The sequence below is a fragment of the Leishmania mexicana genome, chromosome 26 (genome assembly GCF_000234665.1).
Source record: "Leishmania mexicana MHOM/GT/2001/U1103 complete genome, chromosome 26".
Classification (NCBI taxonomy): Eukaryota; Euglenozoa; class Kinetoplastea; order Trypanosomatida; family Trypanosomatidae; genus Leishmania; species Leishmania mexicana.
In genome coordinates, this window is record NC_018330.1 from 962,452 (window position 1) to 985,722 (window position 23,271).

The 23,271-nt window shown below is 59.4% G+C and overlaps 6 protein-coding genes across 6 annotated transcripts; all 6 read left to right on the plus strand.

Moving 5' to 3' along the window:
* Nucleotides 1-1,971: 1,971 nt before the first annotated feature.
* LMXM_26_2540 (conserved hypothetical protein) lies at nucleotides 1,972-4,059 on the plus strand (the record flags this gene model as incomplete). Its single annotated transcript, XM_003876508.1, has 1 exon — nucleotides 1,972-4,059. One exon carries the CDS (start codon nucleotides 1,972-1,974, stop codon nucleotides 4,057-4,059), a length of 2,088 nt encoding a protein of 695 aa, XP_003876557.1.
* A 2,418-nt stretch (nucleotides 4,060-6,477) lies between these two features.
* Nucleotides 6,478-6,762, plus strand: LMXM_26_2550 (conserved hypothetical protein; the record flags this gene model as incomplete). The annotated part of the gene is made up of 1 exon (XM_003876509.1): nucleotides 6,478-6,762. The coding sequence occupies one exon, from the start codon at nucleotides 6,478-6,480 to the stop codon at nucleotides 6,760-6,762; it is 285 nt and encodes a 94-aa protein (XP_003876558.1).
* A 3,082-nt stretch (nucleotides 6,763-9,844) lies between these two features.
* Nucleotides 9,845-11,395, plus strand: LMXM_26_2560 (conserved hypothetical protein; the record flags this gene model as incomplete). Its single annotated transcript, XM_003876510.1, has 1 exon — nucleotides 9,845-11,395. One exon carries the CDS (start codon nucleotides 9,845-9,847, stop codon nucleotides 11,393-11,395), a length of 1,551 nt encoding a protein of 516 aa, XP_003876559.1.
* Nucleotides 11,396-13,814: 2,419 nt separating this feature from the next.
* Nucleotides 13,815-15,122, plus strand: LMXM_26_2570 (putative protein kinase; the record flags this gene model as incomplete). Its single annotated transcript, XM_003876511.1, has 1 exon — nucleotides 13,815-15,122. The coding sequence occupies one exon, from the start codon at nucleotides 13,815-13,817 to the stop codon at nucleotides 15,120-15,122; it is 1,308 nt and encodes a 435-aa protein (XP_003876560.1).
* Nucleotides 15,123-16,533: 1,411 nt separating this feature from the next.
* Nucleotides 16,534-16,989, plus strand: LMXM_26_2580 (conserved hypothetical protein; the record flags this gene model as incomplete). The annotated part of the gene is made up of 1 exon (XM_003876512.1): nucleotides 16,534-16,989. One exon carries the CDS (start codon nucleotides 16,534-16,536, stop codon nucleotides 16,987-16,989), a length of 456 nt encoding a protein of 151 aa, XP_003876561.1.
* A 1,848-nt stretch (nucleotides 16,990-18,837) lies between these two features.
* On the plus strand, nucleotides 18,838-21,309 carry LMXM_26_2590 (conserved hypothetical protein; the record flags this gene model as incomplete). The annotated part of the gene is made up of 1 exon (XM_003876513.1): nucleotides 18,838-21,309. The coding sequence occupies one exon, from the start codon at nucleotides 18,838-18,840 to the stop codon at nucleotides 21,307-21,309; it is 2,472 nt and encodes an 823-aa protein (XP_003876562.1).
* Nucleotides 21,310-23,271: the final 1,962 nt, after the last annotated feature.

Below are 23,271 nucleotides of genomic sequence, written 5' to 3' on the forward strand. Positions count from 1 at the left end.
CCCTTTCTCTTCCTTAACTGAGGCACCAACGTTCTGTTCACTTGTGCCGCTTCGTCAGTCTTGCCCTCTGCACCGGCGCACCAATGAGGTGACCAGCATGCACAGCTGCCGAGCGCCTGCAGGAGCGGAGCAGTAAAGCAAGGGGCGGCGGGGTGGCGCAAAGGGTAGAGGATAGTGACGAACTGTGGGCTCGGGGAGGAGGCCGGTTGGACGGACGAGAGGTCGAGGGTTACAGTTTCACGTGTGTGCCTGCCGAAATGATTGTCTCCGTATGCACGCGCATGCTGGAGGTTGTGCACTGACTGCGCCAATGCTCAGCAGCGCATCAGCACGTGAACCACCGGTTATGGGCTTCTTGGCCCCTTAGAGTGCTGCGTGCATGCGCGCATCTCTCTCTGTCCAGCGCCGTCTCTCCATCCGTCCACCAGCAGCGGCAAAACGAACAGCCGTGCAACGCTCTTGACATCGTGTCTTTGCTCCCAATTTAATCAGCGATGAAAGCAGCGCAGATGTGGCTGCTGTTACGGACTTCCTTATCCCTCCTCATGAGGCCCTCGACACGGGCCCGACGAGGTTGGGCGGAGAGGGTGTGTGGCGACGCCTTTGGACGTAGATTGTGCCACTCCGAGTCGGCCGTATTCGCCTCTCATTGCCGTTTGCCTGCGGCTCTTCTCGATGGCAACACAACGACAGTGTTGACCGGCTTGCCGAACCAGCAACGCCAGAGGAGCCGGCGCCAGCTTGCATGGTGCATCGCATGGAAGCGCGGCGTGCCGAGGGGAGGGGGAGCACGCGTGATAGACGCCAGAGACGCGAGGGGATGCGTGCGAATCAGCCCCCAAGGGTGCGTGTGTGCGACATGGGCGGCATCCCCGACGGCGTGCCTGGCGGGCTGATGAGGCACAGGTGCGGGCGGCACGACGAGGGCGCCCCGAGCTGCACCGTCTGGCCCTGCAGACCCCGGTGTGGAGAGTCGCCGCCGGATATTGTTCGAGTGCCGTGGCTGGAAGCCGTGGAGGGAGAGGCACGGCACCCAGGCAGCGTGTGCAGGGCCCCAGAGGGCCGTCGCCTGCAGCTGGCGAACATCCTTCTCGGGCCGATCCGAGATGCGCCTAGACCACCGCCTGTTTGGCCGCACGATGGACGCGGCTGCTTCTGCCGTGGAGCAGGGCGCTGGACGCGGCCGACTTGGATCCAAGGCGTGCAGCCCGCCCCCTTCCCTTTCCTCCCCCGAGGTCCGTGCGGCGCTGATCGCGCGGCAGGTATGCGAGGAGGGGGCGAGGAAGGTCGAGCAGAGCCTGTGCGGCGCGTGACCCAATTCGACGGCAGGCCGGCTCGTCCCGGACGACCCGGACTTGGCCGTGGTGTGACAGAGGTACGGTGGGATGTGGTTGTGCGCGTGTATGCTTGTGGACTTGCTGTTGACTGCGACTCGTAAAAAAAGAATATTCTAGAACAACGGCATGAGCTCTCTGTGGCGTTTTGTTTCCATGTGTGCACAACTCTCGATGGTTTTTTGTTCTGCGGCGGCACGGTTGTCTGACCAGCGCTGCAACGGCGCTCCCCGATACACATAAGGTGTTTGGTTCGGCGGGGGGCTTACATGGGTTGTGAATGCCTTGGTTGCTTCTGGCTGGCTGCCTGATGCTGCACTCTTTTGCTGCCGCTGTTTTCTCTTGACTTATCCAGCTTTAGCATGACCCGATGCCTGGCACCCGCTCACTTGAAACGGTGTCGAAGGCTTTGCGTCGCCGCGCGCAGCTGCAGCGGTGGCAGCGGCAGGCACAACTGTCGTGTGCGTCAGGCACGGCATCGGCTACCGGAAGGACAAGCTGCACCCTGGCGGATCGCGCATTACGACCGCACCAACAGGTGACATCGGCGTCGCGGACGAGCTGGCTTTCTGCGGCGGAATCGAATCTGGAGAGGCCGGAGCTGCATGTGGGTAAAACCCTTCAGCAGGCGTATCAGATGCGGGATAGAGCCCGGTCGTCTCCGCCACTGCAGCGTCGCCTCGCGGAGTATCTGCGCTGCTCCACGAGCAAGGCGGAGGCAGCGGAGGCGTTTTTCCTTGTTGCACGCTCGCATCAGGAGGCGTTGACGCCAGCCACCATTTCCGAGTTCACCAGCACAATGCTGCGACACCACGTAGGTGCGCAGATGGGCGTAAAGACGTATGAGGCGGCGCTCGCGGACGCCGTCGGAGTCGCAGACGAGAGTCCATGGGGTCACGTGGAACCGGGAGAGGCCCGTGCGTTCGCTCTCTATCAGGCGCGCCGCCTCGAGCGGTACGCTGTGAGGGGCACATCGTTTCAAGTGCAGCTCGGTCGGACGCTGGAGGGCGCAGACAACGCCGTGGTCGCCCTTACGGAGCACCAAATGCGCAAAAACACCGCCTCGGCCAGTGCGCTACCCGTGTCATGCGACACCCTTGTCGAGCTCGTTCACCTCGACGTGTCGTGGTCCACCGCGCTGCAGGTGTACACGTACGCAAAGGAGGTGACCCGCGTCGACCCACCTGCTGACATGGCGGCACGCTTGATGGGGCTCATGACGGGGTACAAGACGAACGCCCTTGGCTCGCGCCCGTGGGAGATGGCGCTGGAGCTGTACGACAGACTGCTAGAAAGCGGCTACGATGTACCGCTGGATGCCCACACAGCTGCCCTAGACGCCGTGTGGCGCAGTGGAGAGAGTTTTGTGAAGCCGCACCACTCCTTGTCCCCCACTGATCGAGATTGCATGTGGAATGCCCTGGTGCGCATCCGCGAGCGTGTGCCAGATGCGCAGGTGACGGGCGACGCCGGGTGCCGCTTCTCCGAGGCTCTCATCAAGGCAGCGGGAGCAGCAGGACGGTGGGAGGCGGCCTTGCAACTTCTCAGTGACATGGACGTCACATTGGCCGCCACCTCGCATCGTCTGTTGGTGCCCACCGCCGAATCTTTTCTGTTTGCGATGGCGTCGTGCAACGCCGCGCACAACGCCGCCCATGCCGGCGCCCTGTACGAGACGTTCAGTGCGTTCTACACGCTGCGCAGTGCTCACCCCGAGGCGCTGCTGGCGTACTTGCAGTCGCTTCGAAATGTGGAGCACCTGTCGGCCCATATCGGGCCGCAAGTGGAGGGGCTTGTGATGGATGGCAACGGACTGGATCGGCCGTGCTGCGTGGTGTGCCTGCAGCTCCTGTCGAGCCAGCGTGTGCACACGAAGCAGGCGGCGAAGTGGAGGATCGCACAGAGGCTGCTGCAGATGTACGACAGCAACCCGTGGCCGCAGCAGCCGCCGGTGCGAAAGGCAGAGCTACAGACAGTGTTTCGCTGCTGTCACCTCATCGCGGCAAGTTCCGCTAACGACGCGAAAGTGTCCGCTTCTGCGGTGGCGCCCTGCTCGCTGCTCACCGAACTGCGCGTGTATCTGGTCTCTGTGTTTGGGCGCGACTCCTGCGAGTGCCAGTGGCTTGACGACACCGAGGTTTACTCACTTCTCACCACACACAGCTGGGAGTGCGCCCTTTCCATTTACCAGCGGCAGGTGACGCAGCGCCCACCAGCTCGCGTGACGGACCTCCCCATCCCGCTGCGCCAGGTGCGCCACATGTTCGCGCAGACGCTGCTGCGCTGCTTCCGTGCTTCAACCGATGAGGAAGGGGAGAGGGACAAGTTCCTCCTGGACGAGGAGCGAGAGGCGCAGGAGAGGGAGAAGACGGTCGACATTTTGGCATTCGCCGTGCGCACCGTCCGGGAGGTGTACGCGGGCACGGGCGACACAGTATCCCTCGGTATCGTTGCGGAGCTGTTACTCCACCAAGCTTTGCACGCGCCGCGTGCACGCGAGCGCCAGCAGTTGGCGCTGGACGCGATGCGAGAGCTGTCGTGTGGCTTGGCCAGCGCCGTGACCCCGCGGCTGATTGACCTCGTCGCGCAGGCCCTCTCCCTCACGGAGGAGCATGTCCACAGCGTCCTCGTTGACGGCAGTCCGCAGCTGCGTGCAAAGGCGTTGGAGCGGGAGGGACATCGACGCATACGCTCGAGCGGCTGCCTCGAGAAGATTTTCATGTGATAACACACCATGGGTGCGGCGTGCTCGAGCGGGGCTGCTGTTGCGCATTGAGGCAAGGGCAGAAAATGTGCAGGAGTGCACGTGCATGCGCATGTGTGTGTGTGGGAGGGGGGGTGCAGGGGCTCTTAACTTTCCTCCTCGTGTGTGCGAGTGCGCCCCCTTTTGGCCTGCCGCTGGCACGAGGCCCACCTCTCTCGCGTCTCTCGCCACCTTCTCTCTTTCTCACCAATCGACGTAAGCCGTGCGTCTGCTGACACGGGGGGATGTGCGAGAGCGCGCATGATGAGTGACCGCTTCAGGCAAAGAGACGCGAGATGCGCGGTAACCAAGCGGCCAATGTTGTCGCTTGCCTCTCTCGGGTGTGCCCCCCTCCCCCGTCCCTGCCCTCGTCCTGCCTCTTGCATGCGGACTCTTCACACGTGTACGGGGAGCTTAAGGTGAAGGCCACACGTAACGATTCGGCAGCAGACCGAGAGAGACACAAATCCGCCTCTCGCGGCCCGCGGGCGCAGAGGTCGAGAAGGGAGGTTGACGGTGCGCCTCGTACCAGGTCGCAAGCGAGGAGAAGCAGGTGCTGGACAAAGGCATGACGTTGCCAATCTTGTGAGGCCGCCTCCCTCTGTCGTGCACTGGAGCGTCGTAACCTGCTGCCGTTTGTGATGGCGTTGTTGCACCCGCCAATGCACGCCTGCAAGTCGCACTTTGCTGCCACTGAAGTCATCTCGCGATGGTCACTCGACTGTAACCCGATCGCGATCCCATTTCTCCACACTCTCGATGCTCGTTAATAACACAGCACGAAACGCTTGTGTGTGCCCGTTGCTCTGAGCGGCTCCTGCGGCCGCGTACCCCGGCTCACATTTTCTTTACCAGCTTTGTGCTCTTGCCGTTCTTCTAGTCGAAAAACTGCAAGGGCGCGCGACAGTGGCGGCGGTCCATCGTCGCAGATCTCGCGTCCATCGCTTCCTGCGTTGCTGCTGTTTGGTAACGGCACGCCGAGGTGACTTTTCTCACATCCGGCGGTTTTGTTCACTTGCTTCGCTCCTTCCGGTCCTCGTCCCCGCTCTCCCTCCGTCACCGTGATGGAGCCGCGGATGCACCCCTCTGAGCTGTTCACAGAGCCCCCTAAAACGCCAGCCGGCGTTCTGCAGGATTTGTGAGTGATGTGTGCTACTGGAAGAGGCCCAGTTGCTAGGCAGACACTGGCTTCTGGCGTCCCCGGCGGACGTCTTCAGCCCCAGCCTCCCATTCTCTGTGGCTCTGTTGACCTCTCGCTGCGCGGCTTCGCGCTCTCTCCAGAGCTGCAGCGCGCAAAGGCGGCATGCTGTCCTGTGGGAGATGAATTTCATTGTGCGCAGCGGCGACACAGGGGACGCACGCACGTGCCGAAACGCCTCAGGTGCAGCTGGAGGATGTGAGCCGGTGCGGCGGTGACGATGGCTCTGCTGCGTGCGCAGGGAAGACAACCGGTGTAAAACGGCGACCACCACGGCGGCTTCTTTCTGCGCCTTTGTGCGTCACAGGTGCCATCTGTGGGCTCTGATGAGAGGCTGCTGAAGTCCGCGCGCATGCATCTGCGTTGGCGTGTTTTCGTGCACCCCCTCTCCCCAATCGAGGAGCCTCGGGTCTGGCTTTCTGTCTCTCTCCGTCCCTACACTCTCGCATGGCTCTTGCGCGTCACACGCAAGCCCGACCCCCATTGGGTGTGCTACCAGCCACTGCATAGTGGAGGCGGCGAGACACACACACACACAGACACAAGACGCACACGAAATGAAAGCCAAGTCCACTCTGAGCAAGAATCGTGAGAGAACGTAAACTGCATGTGCGCGCCTCATCTTCCTCTTCTCCTCCGCTTCACGCGCCCCTCTCTCCATCTGCAGAACTGTGCCTAGCCTCCCTCTCTCCCAGTCCTCTGTGCCTCGCCCGCCACTGCCTCTTCCCTGCTCTGCGAACTCCGCGTCTCCTGCCCTGCTGCCCCCCTCCTCACCGACACATCATATCGCCCTTTTCGTCTTGCCGCTGGCGTCTCGCTCTCCATCGCCCCCTTCACACGCATCCGCCCATATAGATCGACGCTCTCTCTTCCTTTGTTCGTGTCACCGCCGCCACTCCCTCGACCGCTTTACCAACGACGACGACGGCAACCACGGCACTGCTCTCTGCATTCACCGCTTCGCTTCACTCCCACCTCTCACCCTTTCCGCTCTCTTTCTCTCCGTCGTCCTCCTCGTCGTCAGCTGTCATACCCGCCCGCCACGGCTCTACCACGCGCTCACGTGCACGCATTGCACACGCGTGATAACCCCCCAAAGAACGGCATTTGGCTGTCGCGTGCTCTCTCCCGTGTTCCCCCCATCCCCATCCCGCCATTCGTGCACGCGCGCAGCAACTCGTCCGTTTCTTTTTCCAGCGAAAATGGTCACGACGGTCAAGGTTGAGATTCCGCGCGAGAGCATTATGAAGCCGTCGTACATGGACGACGTCTACCTGCTCAACCAGTTCGACGGCGTCAATGACAATCCGCCGGAGGACGGCCTGCCACTGCGCAAGTGGATCCTGCGCGAGGTCCACGATACGCTCGCGAAGAATCCCAGGAAGACGGAGGTTATTGTGAAGCTCAAGTCGGACAAGAGTGCCCGCACCGAGTTTGCTGTCGCCATCGTCGGCGATTACGTCCCCAACTACCTCCAGCAGAGCTGAAGGGCCGCCGCTGGCTGTAGCGCAGCAGGAGAAAAAGAGTGGATAGGGTGAAGGCCAATCAAGACCTGAAAGCTGCGAGCGCACGTGTGTGTGTGTCTAGAATGAGCGCCCGAGGAGCGGTGACACGTCGCCACGAAGCTGCGCGCTTCTTCATCACCCAAAAAATGAATTCGGTGTTGTGGTGAGGGCTCCCTTTTGCACGACGGTGCGGTCTTTGTCTTGCCTTTGGATGCCGGTGTGTAGCGGTGGTGAGCACTGCCGGTATGTCTTCCAGGCGCGGCCGTGCGAGTAGGTGGGGGCCTGACGCACTCTCCGCAACTGTGAGCGGAGAGTCAGGTGTGAAAGGTGCATCGGGACGGGAAAGAGTCGGCGTCTGGATACGGCTATCGCAATGTACTCTTCCTAGCTTCTCTGCTGTTTTCTCTTCCCAAGTCGCGCGTGTCGTTTCGTGCTCCATAAAGGGCACGATGCGGCGATACGAGCGCGCACTTCGCGTCTTTGGCTGCGCTGCAGCATTTTATGCTACGCAGCCTCGCTTTGTACTATCCTGTTTCTCTTTCATGTGCATCCGTGCGACTGTGAAGGCGGTGGAGGGCTACAGTGGGAGTCTTACAGTGGTTTCGCTCTCATTCTCTCTCTCACGCTGTCTGAGCCCTTCCCGTCTTCGCCTCCACCCACCATCAGCGTTGCCCGCAGCGCATGTATATCTGCTTCGCGTTCCTCTTCACCTCTACTTTGCTAGCGTTCGCTGTCTGTCTGTCTAGTCAAGGACGGTGGCCGCGCGTCTGTCCTTCTTTTCCGGGCTTGTTTCTATGTTTTTCTAGTTTCCCTCCCTGTAGGTGTGCACTCGTGGAAGCCGACATGTGCGCAGGTGCACACACACAGACAACCAGCTGTGAGAGAAGTGCGAGGGAGGTGTGCTCTTCTGCGAATCAGGAGATGGTGGTGGTGGTGTGGCGGGGTGCAAGCGCACACCTACATGGCGCACGCCTCTCGACGTCTCGGATGCCAGCGTGCTCGGAAAGGTGTATCAGGCTCGCACGCACGCTCGTTTACGGGAGCTCACACGACGCACCTGTGCACATGGTCTCTCCGTGGATGCTATTTCTCTGTTACTTTGTCAGTGCTTGTCAACACGTTAGGATGCAGGCGAAACACATACAGATAATGCGTCCCGCTCAGGCGAGAGTGCACATCACGGGCAAACTGCCCTCCTTCCCTCCCTCCCACCAACAAGGCACACACCCACACAAGCATGTATATATGTATATATATATATGCGCAAGCGTGGAGGGGCTGCATCTACTCAGCACACGGCAGGAGAAAACCTGTAAAGGACATGTATTCATGGCACATGAGCCGATGGGAAAGCGCTGCGGACGACACAACTGACTTTTATGAACACACTCTCTCACCGGAAGAGCGTCGTCGGCCCTTTGCGGGTGCACCATCATAAACCGCCGTTGCTTGACAGCCTTCCATATCTCTCTCCACCGTCACCTATAACCACGACATCACCCGCAGCGTGCTTGCATCTCCTCAGGAACCTCACCGGACGTATAATTACGTCCACCGAGGCCTGATATTGCGAGCATGGTAACGCTTCTTGTGTTCCTTTCACCAGTTTAGTTGCTCGAGCCCACGTACTGTGCGCCGTGCTCTCCGTTTCGCCATGCCGCCGCGCACCTCCACCCTTGCCTACGAAGGTGAGTCATACTGGATGATGTGCTTACGCGAGTACGTCATACCTGGTGTCGTGTTCATCGCTATGCTGTACTACCTTATCGCCCATGTCTTTGTGCCCATGCGTCGCATTATCCGCCCAACTCATCAGTCTCCCGAGGGAGTAATGGATGCACAAGACGGTGGCGAAGCGGTCAGGAGTGATCATGTTTCGGCACCACTGTGCTCAAAGGCGAAGAAGAGAGCGTAGCGTGCGATAGATGTCGCGTGTACGCGTTCGCGTTTCTCACTATCATGCCGTATGTATCCACCGGGGAGAAGTAGAGGAGCGCCGGCGTGTCAGTGACGTGATGCTGTCCGTCGGTGTGGCAATATCTGTGTGTGTGTGCTCCGTGCCATTTGGTATCACAGCTTCTTCACCGTGGCGTCTCTGGCGGATTCTTCTTCACACCTCGTACACCCCTCCGTACCTGAGCATTGGGCAAGAGTCGCGCCGCCACAGCCACAGCCATTCATCTGATGCGCAGACAATGAGGAGAATCACATACTCACGAACCGGACAAGTCCACGAGAGCGGTGACGGGGGAGGGCAGCGAGGTGTTCCAGGTAGCGCTGCATTAAATAGTGTGCGCATGACTCTCTCAGTGAGCACACCGGATCGTTACCATAACACATTCAGTGACTCCCTCTGACTTGCTCTGTCGGTCTGTCTCTGTCGCCTACAACACCGTCGTGGCGCTGCTCTCATCTTGCTCTTTTCTCATCCACGCTCCGCAGCGCATCATATCAAGGAGTGAAGTGCATTGTGTCGCCCGCTCTTGGAAAGATGTCTTTGTGTGCATTCTCCCGTGCCAGTATTGTAGTGCTCCCCTCCCTCGAGTACGTGTGCGTGCAGCCCTCCGCATGTTGGATGCGAGAGACGTACGGCCGGCACATCCCTCCCTCCCCCTCCTCCGGTGGCTCTATCGGTTGGCGGAAACACCACTGCGACCGTCGCCACAAGGCTGGCTGTTGAGCCTGTTCTCTCATCGTTCAAGCAGAGCATTGCATTTGTTTCTCTCTGTCTGCATTTTTGAGCGCGCGCGACGGTGGCGGTGCATACACGCACTTCCCCCTGCTTTCTCTTGTTGCCAACTCAACCGTCGTCTCTTCTCACGCCGCTGTCCTCTGGTTCGCATGTTGTGATACTGCTGCACTCCTCTCTTGGCGCCCGCCCCGTCTCTGGAGCGCAATCAAATTGCATTCACCGCTCAGCTGCTCGATCGCGCACACCCCCGCTCTGCACAGGCGGCCTCCATCCCACGCCTGTCACAGCTCTGCATACGTGTTCACGTCCGCCAAGCACCCGCTCCCCCCGTTTCCGCCCTCTCCACAGGAGCGCAGCGAGACACCAGCCAAAATGACGGACGCGCTTGCGAAGCCAATCCGGGTGTGCGTGCTGGCCTGCTCCTACGAGGGCTCTGACAGCGAACTGAAGGCATACGAAGGAGATCTGATCCAGACGCCGCAGAACTATTTCTGCTCCAAGGATGCGCAGTGTACATTCCACCTCGAGCTGATCAAGAAGGCAACCGCGTACCGCCAGATACGGCAGCTTGTCATGTCCGGCAAGTTCGACGTCTTCTACAACCAGTGCGATGGCGCTAAGGACGAGGACCGCGCCGGTGTTGAGGTGGTGGAGGCGCTGGAGGAGTTTAAGGTACCGCACACCGGGGCCATATCCAAGTACTACGAGATGTCGAAGCCGGATATGAAGCTGGTGGCGTACTATTACAACATCGCAACCGCCAACTACGCCGTGCTGGAGCTAGGCGATGACATAGAGAGTCTGTGTGGTAAACTTCAGTTCCCTTGCATCGTCAAGCACATCTCTGGCTACAGCAGTGTCGGGATGGACAAGAGCTGCAAGGTGTACGACATGGCGCGGTTGGTGGACCGGGCGACACGCTTCATGGCAGAATACCAGTTTGCGCTGGTCGAGGAGTTTGTCAGCGGCGACGAGGCGACGATTCTCGCCTGCAACGACTCTACCCAGCCGGAGGGGGTGCGGGTGTTCCCGCCCGTGCAGGTCACCTTCCCTGAGGGCGAGGACTTCAAGCACTTTCAGCTCAAGTGGGCTTCGTACGAGGGGATGAAGTGGACGCAGGTGCCCCAGGAGGATCCGGCGATGCAGGACATGATCGACATCGCCCGCTCCGCCTTCAAGCGCATGATGGGCGGCATCGGGTACGGCCGCATCGACGTCCGCATTGACCGCCAGAACCACAACAAAGTTGTCTTTCTGGAGATCAACCCCAACTGCGGCATCATGTACCCGTACGGCCAGGAGGGGTCGGCGGACTGGATCTTGCGACTCAACAAGGGCTTTCAGCAGCGCGAGTTTGCCATGCTGCAGATCCGTGAGGCGATTGCGCGCTGTCAACGGGAGCGGCTCTTGTACGTCCGTCGCTTCGACCCGGTGCGCGGCTACCACCTGCGTGCGGCGGAGGACATCAGCATTGGCACGATCATCTTCCAAGACGAGTGCCGTCCCGTGCGGCTGTGCACCAAGCCGTACGCGCTAGAGCACTTTTCAAAGGCGGACTACGTAGACTTCCAGCACAACGCCTGGCCGATCGGGCGCGACGGGCACTACTACGCGCTGTGGGACCACGACCCAGCCCAGTGGCGTGCCTTCAACCACTCCTGCGAGCCCAACATGTCCTTTGCGGCGATGCGGTCGCTGGACGTCGTGGCGCTGCGCAATATTCCCAAAGGCGAGGAGCTGACAATGGACTACCGACAGTTCATGGACGCTACCATGCCTGGGTTCCACTGTAACTGCGGCACCGAGAAGTGTGAAGGGTTCGTGTCACCAGGCTCCCTCGCTGACTCGCCAACGACGAAGATTGCGAACCAGCACACGGTGGCACTGCACCACGCTATAGCCATGAAGCTGAACCCCATCTAGATGGGTTTGTGCTCTCCGCCTACTCCTTGCCTTTATCGTATCCGCGCAGACGCGTGCGCACCTGTGTACGGGGTCTGTGCCTCTTTCTGTGTCCATATCCGCGTATGGTCTGTTGTTTCGGTGTTTCATTTCCCCTGCGTGAGTGCGCGTGCATTCCACTCCTCCTCCTGTGTTTTTCTCTCCCCCTGCTTGCGCCTGTGTGTGCGAGTGATTTCGCGGTTTCGAAGAGGACGGGTGACTGGCGGTGGCAGCGTGGAGCGCAGACGGTGCGCCGCCAACCCCAGCTTGCATGGTGCATCGCATGGAAGCGCGGCGTGCCGAGGGGAGGGGGAGCACGCGTGATAGACGCCAGAGACGCGAGGGGATGCGTGCGAATCAGCCCCCAAGGGTGCGTGTGTGCGACATGGGCGGCATCCCCGACGGCGTGCCTGGCGGGCTGATGAGGCACAGGTGCGGGCGGCACGACGAGGGCGCCCCGAGCTGCACCGTCTGGCCCTGCAGACCCCGGTGTGGAGAGTCGCCGCCGGATATTGTTCGAGTGCCGTGGCTGGAAGCCGTGGAGGGAGAGGCACGGCACCCAGGCAGCGTGTGCAGGGCCCCAGAGGGCCGTCGCCTGCAGCTGGCGAACATCCTTCTCGGGCCGATCCGAGATGCGCCTAGACCACCGCCTGTTTGGCCGCACGATGGACGCGGCTGCTTCTGCCGTGGAGCAGGGCGCTGGACGCGGCCGACTTGGATCCAAGGCGTGCAGCCCGCCCCCTTCCCTTTCCTCCCCCGAGGTCCGTGCGGCGCTGATCGCGCGGCAGGTATGCGAGGAGGGGGCGAGGAAGGTCGAGCAGAGCCTGTGCGGCGCGTGACCCAATTCGACGGCAGGCCGGCTCGTCCCGGACGACCCGGACTTGGCCGTGGTGTGACAGAGGTACGGTGGGATGTGGTTGTGCGCGTGTATGCTTGTGGACGTCTTGTTGGATGCGACGCGCTGTAGGTGAGCATTACGTTTCAGGGCTCTCGTTCTCTCTGGTCAGATGTTGGTTGGTGGCCCATCGGCGTGGAATGGATGCAGTGTGGATGATGGCACAGAAAACGTTGTTTCCTGTGTGCACCGACATGAATGTGGTGAGCGTGTGGGTCGATGTTGTTCATAGAAGTCACTAGCGACCGATAAAGCGAAAAAGAGGAGAAATCAGGCTGTGTCACAGCTGCATAGACCGACTTCGGAATCCGGTGAAACTGTGTGCGCGTTGAGGGCAGCGGGTGTGGCGATATAGTGTCCCTCCTATGCTGTTTAGCGTTGTCCGTCAGCGCTGCTCTTGCTCTCCTCATGCACGTCCGTATACTGCTATCAAAGATGGGCAAACCTGTCCTGCTTTCGCATCTGTCGCGATGCCCCCCTCTGTCGGTTCCTGCCTTGTATCTCGCTGCAACCGCGTCCTCTGTCCGACCCGTGCAAAGGAATCAACAGCGGCCATTCTGTATGGCGTGGTCGTTGCGCACACCGGTCGGCCGAAAACAGTTTTGATAAGGCTTGTGGGTGGGGAAAGGGGCAGTGATCAGAGAGAGAGGGGGGACTCGTGCGGCAGGAGAGAGCGGAGAGCGACATGATTTGAATGGGCTCCTCTTCATAGATACTTTCGTGGGTTTTTTTCTGCTGAGTGAATGGTCATCGCTTCCGTGCTTGTGCCGTGGGTGTGTCACGGCTTACTCAGTCCACAGCCACCTTAATCAGTGGATGGGGAGTATCGTGGGGAAGGAAGCGATGGGGAAGGCAGGCACCCTGACGTCTACGGAAGCATCGACACACGCAACCTTTATACCGACGTGGGGGAGGTGTGCGGAAAGGTGCCCTCCTTCACCCCAGCTTACACAGATATAGATGGATGGACACGTAAGGAAATATAAGGCGAAAGAAGAGCGAGGAGAGGTGGCGATGGTGCGCTGATACACACGCGATGTCGCCTTCATAGACTCGCAGCTCCAACAACTTCGCTGGCGGCGCCCTTGGCGCTCACTTCATCGGGATAGAAAGGATAGGGGTAGATGCACCACTGCTGCTGAGAAACCTCCTTCGCATGGCGGGAGCAAATCTCTTCTTCACCCCCTGCCCTCTATCCTCGTCTGCGGTGCACGCAAAACCGTGTTGTGTCCTTGATCACCGCCACCCTCTCTCTTTTCCTCGGTCTCTCATACCAATGCGGTGCGGTCACATGTGCCTGCAACACCGACCCACCCACACACACACCAGAGCGGGGGTTGTTCCCACAGCCGCCATCTTTCATTTTAACGGTTTCCTCGCGCTTTCACCTCTCCGCCGTCTCCGCCGCCAGCGCCTCGGGTGCGGGAGTGCTTCAGCAGCGCAGCACCTTTGCTCACAGAGGAAGTCAGCGAAAAAAAAGGTTGCCTGCATCAGCACTGCGCGCATATGGCGACCCCTGTCACGGATCCGCCGAAGATCATCGGCCGCGAGCTTCACCTCGACCGCCTCATCGGCAGCGGTGGCTTCGGCGAAGTGTATTTGGCTGTTCGCACGAAGCTGGCAACGAATCCAAAGCACAACTTCACGTTCCCAGCGGAGTGCGTCGTCAAGGTGATGCGACGTGGGCTCTGCACGGAGGAAGATGTTGCCGCCATGAATCGCGAGGTGGCAACGCTGAGCTCAATGGACCATCCGTACATTGTCCCCTACATTGGCGCTTGGGTGGAGGCGGCGCGCGGCAAGTTCTTTGGCTGCTATTGTCTGGCCATGAAATACTGCGAAGGTGGTGACCTGCACGGGTTCATTGCGCAATGTATCAAGGTTCACCGCCTGCCTCCTGTTGACGTTGCTGTGCGCATCATGGCGCAAGTCTTCTCCGCCCTCAACTACAGCCACTCACGCCGACTTATCCACCGCGATATCAAGCCAGGTAATGTGTTTCTGACGCTTCAGAAGAGCGGGATGCCGGACAAGGCAATGGTGGGCGACTACGGTCTTGTGCGCTCACTCGAGGTGACGCGGCAGCTGGTAAAGACGCGCGTGGGGACGCCGACGTACATTTCACCCGAGATTGCCGCTGGCGAGGCGTACAGCACCAAGACGGACATCTTTTCTGCAGGCACCATGTTCTACGAGCTGCTTTCGCTGCATCGTCCGTTCTGGAAGCGGATGATGACAGACCAGCAGCTGTTTCGAGAGGTCCTGCATCGCGATCCGATGCCGCAGTTTCGTGCGTACACCAGCTCTGTCTACGGCACTGCACTGGCCGACGTGATTGAGGCGTGTCTTAAAAAGCATGAGGAAAGCAGGGCGACCGCCTACGACGTTCTTGTCCGCCTGATCTCGCCGATCACTGCGTACGTGCTCAAATACGCCATTCCAGTGTACCCGGAAAAGGACGCGTTGGCGACGTCTTCGCCGCCGCGCCCGCCTGCCGCCTCTTCCGCGCCCAACTGCCACGCGTCCGCAGCGGATGTGGATGCGGATGGAGAAGCTGCCACGGCGCGTCAACGCCTAGAGCGTCTGTTCCTTGTCCGCAAAGGTGCCGCAGTGGGTGCCAGGCTCACGCGTCTGCTGTCGCACAATGCTGAGCTCCTCTTCCAAGTGCGCGTCCTGGTCGCCTGCCGCAGTGAGAATACTGACCATCTCGAGAATGGCTTGGCGGAGCTGCTCTGGGCGTTTCCAGACGCAGAGGTACCCTTTCAGGAAGTAATCGATTTGGTCATGAGTGACTACCGCCAACTCGCGGAGTAAGGGTGGCTGAGGGACCCTAGCTCTGCCTGCTGGTCCCCTCACGCTTTTCCGACAAGAGGTGCATATGCGTGTGAGGCCACCATCTTTGCAGATCATACGGAGGTGTGCTGGCGTCCGACCATCACGTCCTCTGCAGCTGTCCGTGGGGACCGCGCGCTTTCCTCTTCCGTTGTCAGCTCACTGTCGCCTACCCTCCTTTTGTCTCTCGCCTCTCTCTCTCCAACGTTTGGCTTTACTCTCGCCTGACTGCCATTAATCTTGCCCCCTCCCCTCCCCCTCCCCCTCCCTGTGTACCCTTCGCTTCTCCTTCCCCGCTCTCCACCTCGTTTCTTGCCTGCTGCTTGTTCTGTGACTCCAGTCGCCATGTCTCCGTCGCCGCCGTGTGCTGGTGCGTTGCATATGGGACTTGTCGGTGCCTGTGTGCGGGCAGTGGTGGGCACGCACCCGCATGGGCATCGACAAGTCAATGGGACCGGGCAGACACACATCGAAGGGCAGCGCACTTCCGTTTCTTCTCTTGTCCGCTATTCCTCTTTGCTGTTGTTTCTCCATTCTCCGCTGCTGACTATCCGCCCTACGCCACCCACTCGTTCGCCCGTTGTACCCCAAGTTGGCTGAGCAGCGCGCACCTCTCTACATATACATCTATAACTATATATATATATACATGTCTTCGAGGCATGACCTTTACGGCGGCACACCACGCTTTCGTTCCCTCACCCCTGCTATGCCCTCCCTGTGACCCGCCCGTAACGTCCACCGTCTCTCTGTCCCCTTTCCTGCTTGCACTGCCTCGCCATCATTCTTCTTTTCTCGTGTTCGCCACTTTGCTTCTCACTCTGCTCCCTACTCCTGTATCCTCTGTCTGCGTGTCCGTGCATCCCTTGGCTGCCGCCTTCCTCCCCCCTCCTCCCACCTGTCGCCCACTCTTCACAATGGGAGCCGACCCAAACGGGCATAGGCGTGGCAGACGAAGCTGACCCCAGTCAAAGTGAAGCGGTGCCGATGACGGTGGCAACGGTGGAGGCGGTGGCGGCCCAACTGGTCTCGTGACGAAAACCAAGCAGCTAATGGGGAGTTGCTTCCCATTGAACACCTGTGGTGTTGGCATCACTGGCAGGAGTGCGGCTGTCCGCCGTCAAACGGGACGCTACGATGTCCCCACGGTGGTGTGCAGCGAGGGCAATCGGAAACGACGCGCCGGTGCCAGCTGCACATCATGAGTGACATGCAGGAACTGCATTACTACCTCTCTTTGCTTTCCTACTCTCTCTCTCGTGTCATCTGCGTCACTCTCGCCTTTTCTCCTTCTTGTTGATGGTGCGCACGTCTTCTCGACTCCGAGCCCCGTCAGACCGAAAGGTCGAACACCCGCGCAAGCTTTTCCCCTATTGCTTTTCTACCAGTCATCATGTCTTCGATTGCTGCCAAGCAGGTGCATCGCCAGCAGTTGCTGCAGCCACGCCTGGCGCTCCCGGCAGGTCGTACCGTCTCTCTTGAGGAGGGGCGACGTCTCGCCAAATTCGTGCACGATGAGGAGGATCGGTTGCAATCTGAAGCAACGCACCTGCTGGAGGTTAAGGAGGCGAGCCCTGTCGTGCTGGAGGAGAACGTCTCGAAGCGCATTTTGCTTCTTCGCCAGAAGCAGAACAGCAAGGCGAACGTGAAGGCGGCAGTCGCGTATGCAAATCGACTGCATCGCAAGTCTGCCGTCCAGGCAGAGGATGTGGCCAAGATGCGCGAGGCAGCCTCGCGAGTGCTGCGACCCTCCTCCAGCATTGACAGTGCCGGCCTGAAGCAGCGGCGCCAACGAGTAGAGCAGACAAAGAAGCAGCGGCCGCCGAGACAGGGAAAGAAGAGGCATTGATGCTGTCGTGTGTCTTTTCCTCCGCGTGATGTGTGGCGTCCTCCGACTTTAGGATGCTGACGTTGGTGTGCGGTGCGACGAGAGGTGTAATCAGCGGCGGTCAGGCGATGAGGGGCGGTGGCTCACCAAAGCCGAGGGTGTGCATGTGTCTGTCAGCAAAATGCCCGGCCATGTGCGGTTACGCGCATCTACGTCGTGTGTATCGGGCGTGCAAGGGGGCGGCTCAAACGAAACTGATACGGAGGCACTGCGCAGCCAGCCGATCTCTCTATCTCTGTCGACACCGCTTGCTCTGCCATCCGAAGGCGCGCCACCACCACCTCCTTCCCAATTCACCTTTACGGTGTATTGCTCCTGCTTGCGTACTTGCAGTGGTGTGAGCTTGCTCTTCCCGTTGCCGTCAAGTGCGCACCGGCGGATGAGTGCGGTGTCTCTCTTCTCGTTTCTCTCTCTTCGTGTAAAGCCACCTCGGCTAACGGTATGTGCTCGTTATCGCTGCCACTCCTCGCGGAGATAATGTGTGTCTCTCGGTGTCACTGTGTGCCTGTGTGTGCTAAGCGACCCGCACACTGATCGGACCTGAAGGCGTCGTGCTAACGAGGGCAAGCGTGAACGGAAAACGATCACGCATCGAGAAGGCAGGCGAGAAAGGCGCTCCTCTCGATGTGCCCTAGGGGGACAATCATGAGTCCACACCACGTCAACAGGGCATCGCTTTCTCACCAGGATCTCGGTAGGAGCTGTAGGTACGTTGGACAGACCTTGTGAGGCAGGAGAGAGGGGATGGGGGCGTGCGTACCTCGACAGCGTCACTGCTGACATCGACTTGAAGGCGAACCACTTCTCTTTTCCGCTTCTCCTTGCTTCACCAGGCGGCGTTGTTTTGTCCGCGCTCGCCTTGGACGCTCAGCGCGGACAACTCGACTTTACCAGCAGCTGTGCTGGTTTCCTCTCGCCGATGTCTCCACCTTGCCAGGCCTTGCTCTTGTGGTTTTGCCCACGCCCCGTATGATCGTGCGCCCTCTTCTTCACCTCTTACCATTTCCCTCGCTCTCTCGACCCTCGGCGACGGCTCCCACACCTCCCTGTCTTCCATTTTTCTCAACCAACTTACATTGAAACACCAACGCTTCCTGTGGCCCCTCAATCTTCAGCTGCTCACGCATTCATCAGTTATCATCATCTGCATCATAGACCAGTTCATTCACATCTTTCTTTTGCTTCTCGCGCGCTCTCAGCTTTGATTTCTACGACATACCTGTTCGCGCACATCAACAGCTGTAGCGCATTTTTCAGTCAGCGAAGCCCTCTAGTTTCCGCTCCTCTAGTAAGCGCCATCGCCTCCGTCTCTCCGTCTTTCTGTCTCTCTGCCCGCTCATTCAGACGTGGTGATTGCCTCGGCGCCGAGGTGTGCCTACCGCCATTCCTGCCTTCTATGCATCAGCATCGCTTCCGTTTTCTCCCTCTTATTTTGTTTCACTGCGTGTTCGCCGCTGTCGCTGTATTTCGCCTCACCACTCTCCTTCGACTGTTCGCCTATATACCTCTGCTGCTGCTTTCCCTGTTCCCGCCTCGGCCCAGTTCTTCCGTGTGTTTGTGTGTGCTTGCGCTTGCACTTGTGCTAGCAGTCACCCCTTTCTCCATATCCGTTCTCCCCGGATCGCCGGCCTCCGTCGTAGCTATCTCTTCTCCCTCTTTCTTCTCCTGGGGAGCGGCTGCTGTTCCATTTCCAGCGCGTACTCGAGCCCGCACTCAGCACACCCACGCAAACACCCGAACCTACAACGCTGATTGATTGATCTGCAGCATCAGCATCTCGAGTACCGCGACACGATCGAAAAAGAAAACATGGTGCCCTACAGCCAATGCCTGACGACGGCGCTCTTCCTGAGCACGCTGAACTTCACGAATGTGTCGATCCCAGGCTTTAACGAGAGCCTCTTGGGAATCAGCGCCTTCAATCTCACGTGCTTCGATGTGTACATGAGCGGCTTCGGCACCAGCTGGATGTCCACCACATCGTACGCTGGCATCACTGACGGCGGCAGGATTCGCTGCCGCACAGATTTGAAGGCGTTCGCCTATTCGGGAGCTGTGTATGCCGATCTGATGGTGCACCCAGGTGAGGTGCTACTTTCGCGCACGATCGAGCAACCCGAGTCTCCTAGCATGTGCATCACGAACGCTTCTTCTATCACGGATTGCCACGTGAACGTCTCGGTCGTGAGTCTCCACGCTGATCCTCCAAGCAGCCTGATTGATGTCATCCTGGAACAGGCGAAATCGTACGTGAATAATCATGCCAGCGATTACGTCTGCAAGGTGTTGGTGCCTCGGGGAGAGGCCAGCATCCTGAATAGCACGTACCCCTATACCCCCGAACGGAAAAACGAAAGCCGCAAGATTCTTCCCGTCAGTGAATCACCGCTGCTACGTGCGTTGATGGTCATCCTTGATCGAGTTCACATTGGCAACTTACGGTTCTTTGTGGGCTCTCAACCTCAGCGCATTGGGTTTTTGGTTTCTTACTCTGGTGGCACGCATTTTGGATTCACTGGCGATGTGGTGCCTACTCCTCCGAGTGAGTCCGCGCTCGATTGGGCCGAGGGTCTGGTGACCGCATACATCCAGGGCGTTGTGCCTCAACCGTTGACTGTGTATGGGTTGCCGGGAAAGATCACGGACCTGGTGGTGGGGCTGAACACTTCGCAGACTCTTTTTGTCACGTTCGATGTGGATGTGAGCGTCGCGGCTTCTTGTGCAAACTGGGTTACCATCTACCTCGATCCCGGCGTGACCATTGAGAACCTGAGAATTCAGGCGAACGGCGACGGACTTGGCAACCTGTTGACACAGGTAGCTGCCCCCGAGCTCGAGAAACTCATCAATGAAAAGATCGCCACCGCGCTGGCTGCCTTGGCGGGGTCGCCTCATGGCGCTGGTGCACAGGACAATGGCGCCGCTAACGGTACACTGACATTCTCCTTTGGAGAAAATACGATTGTGCGAGACACACCACTCCGGCTCCCTTTGATCATTATCAGCTGTGTTTCAGTGGTTGTTGGGGTGTTGCTTGTGGCTCGAAACGTGCGGCGGCACCGAGCGCAGCCTGTTCTCAGCAGCATCACTGGCGAGCCATTGTCCACGTTTCGCATCGTGGCAGAGGACACCTTTCTCATTGTCAGCGTTGCTGTCTGCCTGCTGCTGTTTGCCGCAAGCAACACGATGACGGGTGCCACGGTCGTTCTTGGCGACGAACTGTGCACGTACTCCTTCTCCGTGGCGAATACCATCACGGACCTGTGGCAGGCGGGACTCTTTGCGCTGTCTGTGTGCGTGCTTGTTTTCAGTGGCGTTTACCCCTATGTGAAGCTGCTCAGCATACTCTTCTTTACTGTGTGGGCTCACCGTCCCTCCAGCCGCGCTCTCAAGGTGATCGACTGTATCGGTAAGCTTTCCCTTATCGACACCTTCGCGCTGATGGTGATGGTAGCCGGACTCGAGATCCCCTCTATCGCGGATGTGCGGATCCATCGGGCATTCTACATATTTATGTATGCCACACTTCTTTCCATTGCGCTGGGCAACTACGCCACGCAGCTGTGGCGAGCAGGGACGACGCTGCGGCGTAAAGATGTTCCAGTGGACGACGCTGGCGCCAACTCCACCCTTACTAGCGCTGAAGGGGAGCCCGTGGCAGCCTCTCCGGAAGAGCCACAAGCGTCAGTTTCACCGATGGCCGGCAACAGCTTGCCCCAAAGCGGCGCCTCTGCGCAAATTCCATCGGGAGAGCATCACACTCCTTGCTGGAGACGATTTGCCGGGATCGCCCTTTGTATTCCGCTGATATTTATGATCGCGTGCAGCATTCCTGCCTGGTTTATACCAACGTTTCGGTACTCGATCGGAGGCTTCGCTCGGCTGCTGACGCCGCCAAGCAAAACACTTACTCTCTGGAACCTGAGCAGTCTGGGCGGCCGACAGGACGCGCTCGACATTTTGGCGGTTGGGTTCTTCACGATCCTCATTGCGCCGTGCCTCTACGTGGCGCTCTACCCCAGATGTGCCTTCTTGGCCTCGTGGTGCGCCGCAGATGTACTTGTGATCGCCTGCGTGATTGGTCTCCTGCAGCTGCAGCAGTTTGTTCGGTTTGTGCTGGGCGACAGCCGGGATATCGTGTACACAGCACACGCCTCTCTGCTGTGGCCCATGTACCTTTTGGCTGTGGCTGCGGTGCTGGTGTGGGTTTACATCGCCCGAGACATTCTCCACTCTGTCTTTGCTCGAAAGGACTTGATAGCGATGCCGCCTAGTGCTTAGACGAGACCTCCGCCCCCCTCCCTCCTCCCGAGACGAGGAGGCTGAGCGAGAGGAAGGGGGAGGGGTGCCTAGACAGTGAGTGCCTCTCCACAGAGATTAGCGTACGTGGACGAGTCGCTTCGCTGTCTGTTCCTGTGCGAGAGTTTTCGAGGTGCTGCAAGCGCACAACACTGCCGCACAATTCTTTCGCTTCATTTTTGTTGTCCCTCAGGCATTTTTCTTCAATGCTTATTACGGGCGAGCACTCGCCTCTGTTCGTCAGCGAGGTCGTGTCTCTGTGTCTCCACCGACTGAGGGACGTCGACAGCGTGATGAGTGGCTCTGTCCCACTTCTTTTTCTTCTCTCTCATGCTTTTGGCACCCGCACCCGATAAAGGGTCGTGGGAAGAGGCGACACACTTCTCAGTGCGCGGTGGTATCTCAGGGTCCAGTACCACCACCCTAGGTGTTGAGGTCAAACACCCCCACCCGCCCCTCTGACCCTGCCAAATGCCGAGCCACCTCTGGTGATGACAAGGTCAAGTACCAGTGTCATGGGGCAGTGAGAGCGATGTATCACTACTGATGCCGGCGGTCCGTTCCTGGGTGGCGCTGTGTCGGAGCGACCCGCGACCGTGAGCGTGCTTGTGCCATCCATGTGATGGGCGAAGTGCCAGAGTGACTCGACGGTACCTCACCCCCGGCCCTCGCGCTGCCCACTCGTGTGGGGAGTGTCCGGGGCACCGCGAGGGGGATGGACCAGGTGTCGACTGGCACAGTGGGAGCGGCTGTGAGGCGAGCTGCGCGGCAGAGACCGTGCTCGGGTGACTGGGTCGGCTCATTGCTGTCACGCCGTCCTCTGCAGCTTCGCGCCACGCGCTGGGGCATGTGACCGGCCGGTTGGCGTGAACTCATGCCTTATTGGAGGATGGACGCGTTAACAAAAACGTAAGTTTTTCTTTAGTACCAGTGCGCATGCGTACGCATTCACCTGCTTCCCTTGTCTGCTATGGATTTCTGGCGCTGTCCGTCTCTCTGTCGGAAAGAGGGCAACGCGGAACTTCGCGGGGCGGGGAGGGGGTGCTGCGCCATGGCTCTGCAAGTTGCACGTACGGCCGCGTGCTTGGCTCAGCGTAAATTACACAGCTGCATAAGCGTAAACATAGATAGGCAAGTCTACGGTCCTGTGCTTCGTATGCTCTCCGCCTTCGTAGTTTCGCAGTCTTCCCCGCTGCCCCCCTCCCCCCCGTGTCCCCTTCCTTCCTTTCATGCCCCCTTTCCCCCAGTCATCTTCCCTTCCCTGCGGTTTGCAGCCGCAAGGGGAGGAAGGGAGGGGGGAGTTATGATGGCTGTGGCGAGGGGGGGGGGCTGCTGCCCTGCGGTGGAGCTCGATGTCCATTCGGCTGCTCATCCGACCTCTTCTTTCTTCAGACTTGCGCACAGAAACAAAGGCGCTTGTAGGAGGCAGGGGAGAATACTACAGAAAGGGCCCTCGCTCCGGACACCCACCCAAACACACATGCATGTGTATGTCCAAGGCACCCTCTCAGTGTTCCACAAGTGGCACCTCATGAACGCGTTCGAACAAAGAACCAAAGGCAACCGGATTCCTATGGGCAGGTAACTGCCACCACTGATCGATGAACTCCACAGCGCGCGCGTGGTTGAGTGTTCGACGCAATGAACAGCACAAGCTTCATGATAGCACTGCTGCACAGGTGGAGCGTCTGCACGTGCTCATTGGAGGCGCCTCGCGGCTCGCTGTAGTGAATCGTCGCACTGCGTTGCCTGTGCGGTGTCAACTGGCGACTACTGTGGCTCCCGTTCGCGCTGCGGGTGCGAATACAATGCTCGCGCAGTTGGCGAATCTTCAGTCTGCGTTCCGTGACGAAGAGCGCACACACCGCAGCCTACTCGTACAGGAGGAAGCTGATGCCCGCATCACAATTCTTTGTTCTATGCTCCACTGCGTTCTTCGCACAC